The sequence below is a fragment of the Adiantum capillus-veneris genome, chromosome 11 (genome assembly GCF_014529385.1).
Source record: "Adiantum capillus-veneris isolate H3 chromosome 11, ASM1452938v2, whole genome shotgun sequence".
In the NCBI taxonomy this organism is placed as follows: domain Eukaryota; kingdom Viridiplantae; phylum Streptophyta; class Polypodiopsida; order Polypodiales; family Pteridaceae; genus Adiantum; species Adiantum capillus-veneris.
Window position 1 is genome coordinate 125,745,097 of NC_140941.1, and position 6,000 is coordinate 125,751,096.

Sequence of the window (6,000 nt, forward strand, 5' to 3'; positions counted from 1 at the left end):
TCTAATACCAATGTTAGGTGCAACGGAATGAATGTTTGAACTTTGCTAAGGTTGAGTGCTCCGAACTGTGCTCAAGGTTCCTTTTGTTCTTATGGAAGGAAGAGCCTTCCGTTCTTAGTGAGAGAGTGCAATGATCATAACAAAGTGAATGGACACTGTGTGTGCAAGTGTATGAGACTGAGAGATAGAGAGAGAAGAGAATACGACACTAGAGACGTTGAAAAACCCTCCTCCGAAGGCCCCACCCACTCTCTATGGCGAGAGCGGTTTACTTATGATTGCACAAATCTCTACAATGCTTGGACTTGCCAACAATGTCGACGACGATGAGGACGACGATGAGACGGGCTGAAATCTGGAACTGCTAATGGTTGAAATCTGCAAATCTTTATCTGCTGAATTTTGACTCTATGTCGATGACGATGTCGACGGTGACAATGCGACGACGACGCGCTGAAAACGCAGATGCTGAAATCTGCGTTTTCCGGGCTGAAACTGTAAACCTTGCGGAAACTGACCGTGCGGCGAGAAACTGCGGCGGGAAGGTGAGGTCTGCGAGGTTCGAGACTTGATCTGCGGTGTCTAAGGGGCTGAAAACTGAAAGCGCTGATGGTTCTTGATGTTCCGTCGCGGTGAATCTGCAAAACGCTGGGGCTGATCTGCAAATCAAAAACACGAGGGCTGAAAATCTGCTCTACTGCAAAAACGCTAGGCTTCTGCTGTGTCTTGTTGTTGCCGGGTTGGTCTGCAATGCAAAACGCTGGGACTGATCTACAATGGAGAAAAACGTTGGCTGTCCTTGGCTGAAAACGCTAAGTCTCCTACCGGCGGGGGGTCTTGCTGAGAAGTTGCCTGTTGAGCAAGGTGCTCCTGCTGCCTCTTCTGCCAATTAGTGCTAGTCTAGGTTTGCTTATATATAAACTTACTCAATTTGCCCTACCTACTTTCCAGCAAAAGTCACTTAAAAATAATAAGTGAAAAATGTCAAAAATAGGGAAAATAGGCTAAATGCACTGGAAAATTTCCCTGAAGGATTCTGATGGGAATGCTTATGATCATGCTGTGTACAACCAGAGGATATGCATCTACACTAAGTGACTGGGCATGCACGATCTGCGAACAGACTCACAAAAGTGCCAGATCACTTCCAAATCTAGACTGACTGGACTGACTGAACCTTTGTCGTGTTGTAGCTTGTCACATGACACATAGGGTTGGATGTGTCACGTGACATCTTTTGTGGATAGTTGGTTGCAAAATGACCAATCTGCTCACATATAAAGCACTTGTTTTCAGCCATCAAGACCTTCTTTTCCTCGGGCGACTTATGCATGAAAGGCTTCCTTTTCTGCTTCCTTGCCTGCGCTCTAGAAGTCTCAGCTGAACCTTTGCCTTTATTGAACCTAGCTGGCCCCTGGGACGCTTCAGGAGCCGCTCTTAGAAAGGGCTGCTTTGCTGAATTTTTCTTTTGCTGGCCTCCTTTCTCGTTGCTCGGAAACCCACTGTCTTCTCCTTTCAACAAGGCAAGATCAGTGTTAGCAACTTCCATAAGCTGAGTGAGGGTAGCCACTCTTTTCTTTGGTACAGTTATCACGAAGCCCTTTAGGCAACCCACAACAGTACTTCTCTATCTGCTCTATCAATGGCACAAATCTGTAGGAGGTCACTGAGAGTAACGCTTTACAGAACCTCCTATTGTACTCCAACAAGCTCTTGCATGTAGCCGAAGTAAGTTGGTGCCAATCTGTCATGACATCGGCTTCATATTCATCTGACAGCCAAGCAGATGCAAACATTTGCTTGAAGTAAACTCAAGTGGCGGGTGCCTGTCCTTGCATTAACAATGTCGTCCACCATGTGAGCGCATTGTCTTTTAAGAAAGTGGCAGCTTTTCTGACTTTAGAGGCTTTTTTAAAATTCCCTCTTGCATAAGCTGTATCAAACTGCTGGAGGAAAGTAAGAGCCTTTGCTTTATCCTCGAAGCCACTAAAGGTGCTGAACTTCATAGCTGCACCTCCTTCTTTGTATGGTTTTGGCTTCTCTATTGACCCCAAATTGTCATAGGGAAGCGTTTGCAGCATGGACACTGTAGTAGGGACCATCTGTGCCCCTTGGTCATTGAGATTTTGCATCAAAGGTGCCATATCTGGCTGCTGTCCAGAAAAACCAGCCATGCCAAAATTGACCTGTGGCACCCCAAATTGGCCCTGATTGCTCTGAAAGCCTTGCTGCATCCCAATGTTACCATACATGGGGTTTGGCGTCATGCCATGCATACCCCCAAACACTGTTCCAGGCATGTACTACTGGTTTCAGGCGCATAACCAGCCATACTTTGGAACACGGATCCACCCCCGAAACACCCAAGATGTACCGTGGGTGGTGGGAAAACCTGACGCATTGCCTGGAGACTGGTTCCAGATCCATTCAATGCAACATTTTGACCCTGAAAAGTGGCGGGCTGAACTGGCAAAACCTGTGGAGTAGGGATCCTCGCCACTTGTTCATGGACAGGAGGGACCTGTCTAGGAGTCTGACGTGACTCCGCAACATGTGAATGCTCCCTATCCTGCTCAGTCGCATAGGGGACCTGGGCTTGAGCCTCAACGGGCTCTGTACGCTGGGGGCATTCCCTTGCCTGCTGTGACTTTAATGGTGCTTACAGATAATCCATAAACTTGGGATTCTGCACCAACTGAGTGAAGACATTCACAGCAGCAACTAATTGTGTCCTGAACGCATCCTCTTCAAAGTGCCCAGTCATGAACCCTTGAACCTGCTCTCGCTGTGCATTCACACGAACAAAAGACGTAGACAATGGCGGTCGTGAACTCTCGCCAACTTCATGCTGTAAAGGAATAGCCTGTCTACCCTGAGAAGAGGAACCCTCTTCTCTAGCATCATCTGTCTGTCAGCCATAGTGTAACTCCAAGTTCCTATGCTTTGTGTCTTGTCGCAAACCAACCAAGGCTCACTTCTTGAGGAAAAAGAGATTTGGTCCCGGCAACGGAACCATGAAACCGGCCCGTAGAGCGGTAGACGTTAGCTTTCACCCGATTCTTAACACTTGACTATACGACACAAAGCAAATGACTTAAAAGGAACCTGTAACTGAGACTGGAATTACACTTCAAAACAAAAGCACGGCTAGGAAGCTAGAATGCTCCCAAGCAGACAACGACACCTGTAGGCCCCAAAGGTTGGCGCCCCTTTCAGTATTTCTTTATTCTTTAACAGAGGGAATAAAACCTGTGATTTCCTACAAGCTGCCCCGCACAATCTGGGCTGAATTTCATCTGTTCTGGCCCGATTTTGGCAACATAATTGTACTAGTCACTTCACAGTCGGTATCCCCACGCAATAGATGACTTTCCCGACGCATACAGTCACTCTGCAAAACCTGGCGAGAATCTCAATGCACCAAAGCGCAAATTGCGTTGCAATTCACGGGTGATGTCGTGGCAATCTCTAGGGACAAGAATAACATGGCATGTGGATGCACGTCCTGCCTTTTGGGCACCAGCTACGAGAGTGTTAACTTTTTGTACTAGAGAGCATCACTTTTTATGAGTAGTTGACTTTTGGGGCTTCTACACTCATAAAAATTAGGGAGAATTACCAAATATCCATAAAATTTGTGGAAATTCTCAAAATACCCCTCAATATTTAAAAATACCCAATATACCCCTCATATTTTGTCAAAAAACCCTCATTAACTTCCAAATGCCAAGAGTAAGCACGGGTCAATCATCAATTCCTTTAAGCACAAGGGCAAGTTGATAAAAGGATCAAAGGAGGGCAGTGCCCTCCACTATGGTGCTCAAGTTCGAACATACCTTGGGTGTGTGTGTGTGTGTGTGTGTGTGTGTTTTTGTGGAATCTATCACAGCTTTTAAGCTTCTCTACGGCAGTCTTATGGTTTTTGAGCAAAGTGTTACATCTTGGAGTACACTTCAACTGTTTCTAGCCGTTTGAATCTCCTCTCATCTCCCTGGTGAGAGAAGAGAGTTGCTCCTCTTAATTTCTACTCTTTGTGGGTTACCCTCACTCTAAGGTTTCCCACTCGCAATATAAGAAATGGCTTACAAATGTGTGTGTGTGTGTGTGTGTGTGTGTGTGTGTGTGTGTGTGTGTTGTTGTGAACGTGCACAGATGAGTGCAAAAGCCGACATGCATGCAAGTGTATGAACGAGTGTGCTGCTTCTGTGCTAAAACAATTGTCCTAATGCTGCACACAATGAACCAAAAAAAGCCTGACAGTGGCTTACTTGGTCGAATGTAGCATCATCAGGAGTGCCATCAAGGCTCAGAGTACTGGACAACGCCATGGTGAACTTGTCATCAACTTGCAGAGGATAGATTTCTGTATTCACGTCTAGAAGCATGTGCATGTCAAACTGTTCACTCCGAGCCTCAATTCGGGAGACTGCAAGAACCCAAAGACGGGCGTAGCCTTGGTTAAGAACAACCAACAGACAACACCATCAAGCATTGATATGTAGCTCGTAATAAAAGTGACTGCTCATACCTTTGTCGAACTTCTTGCCATCTGGGTCCATCGCAACAATGGTGAAAATATCCTCGAAAAGCAGCTCTACCATGATTCCTGGTATGCTAGAGCAGGTTGAGCTTGTGTGTGTGTGTGTGTGTGTGTGTGTGTGTGTGTGTGTGTGTGAGAGAGAGAGAGAGAGAGAGAGAGAGTGAGAGAGAGGGTTATTCAAAGCTGACGCCCAAATAGGCGCCACAAGCAGGATCCTCACCGTCCGATAGTGGACATCGGATCCCCACAACAATGTGACTACTATCTCACACGGCCCGGCGCATTCGTAAAGTCGGGGCAAAAAGGATTTATGTAAAGTCGGGGCAAATTTGTGAAGTTGGGCAATGGGATGCCTTCGTGCCGTCAGATCTGATGGCCCACGATTGACGCGCCCTCGGTTTTCCACGACACTAAGTAACACATGACATTAAAGAGAGGGGGGTGATGGGATCGACGGCCCGGAAATGGACGAAGGAAGCCCGAGGCAGATTAAACCCGGACGCGCGGGAAGCCCGAGGCAGATTAAACTCGGACGCGCGACAAGTCAACGCGAAAATGGGGACGGGCGTCGACTCGATCTGAACCCAAGGCCTCGTCGCCCAGATTGAGACACATGGGGTAACCATCCCACCCGCGCGCACATGCTGTTACCATGGCTTGTTTTTTTGGGTTTTATTATTAAAACATAGGCGCTGCCGGGGTTTAGTCTGTGGTCGGGTTTAGTTTTTAAGTGTCCATCTACGGCTGCAATCTCCCCGATTTTTGTGCGCGCACTTCTCTATCCTCGATCCCCTTACCCCCCCCTCTTTAATGCTATGTGTTATTTAGTCCTGAGGCCCTGTTTTTCTCTCGATCCCATTTGAAGCTGCCTGTATGATAGTGTAATAGTACGCTTTCAAGATTCCTATTGGTCCAGGCAATGGTTCACGCCCACATTTTGTGTGTCCTCCTACTCCCACTAACCCACTACAAGCACGCAATTTTGTTGAACGTGATTTCAAAAATGGTAGTCGCGAGCATGAATCTGAAGTGGATTCACTTATTTTGTAGATAATAGACGATCTCAGCTCCAATATGCGCCACTCTAGGCTTTCACCATCATACCATAGCCTGAGATCAAGTCCCAACTATTTGGATGTCCTTAATATGGTACCTTTACCCTACGCCCTACATTTACAGATGCTAGCGAGAAAGACTACGGCATTTCCCACTACCTTCTCGCCAAGGAATGCTTCAACCGCCCCCCCCCCCCCCGCCCCCCCACATCGCCTAAATCCCAAGCTTATCATAATCTCCACACATCACTTAATCTAATTCTACAGAATAGATCGACCCACTGCATCCAAGAGCTCGTTGGTTTGCTTCTTCAACATTAGGAAGGGAATGGGGTCTAAGGGGGCCTCTTTATTTGCCATGGGATTAAAAAGGAGATTATGAAAGGGGCAAATGGGTGGATGCCA

The 6,000-nt window shown here is 47.0% G+C and overlaps 1 protein-coding gene across 1 annotated transcript in view; it reads right to left on the bottom strand.

Moving 5' to 3' along the window:
* LOC147447976 (DNA-directed RNA polymerases II, IV and V subunit 8B-like) overlaps positions 1-4,727 on the bottom strand; it is a 30,811-nt gene extending 26,084 nt beyond the window's left edge. The window contains exons 1-2 of the mRNA XM_086524465.1: positions 4,529-4,727; positions 4,269-4,426 (exon numbers count right to left, since the gene is read on the bottom strand). Coding sequence (XP_086380591.1) covers positions 4,269-4,426; positions 4,529-4,601 — 231 coding nt within the window. The 5' untranslated portion in view covers positions 4,602-4,727. The remainder of the gene's footprint in view (positions 1-4,268; positions 4,427-4,528) is intronic.
* Positions 4,728-6,000: the final 1,273 nt, after the last annotated feature.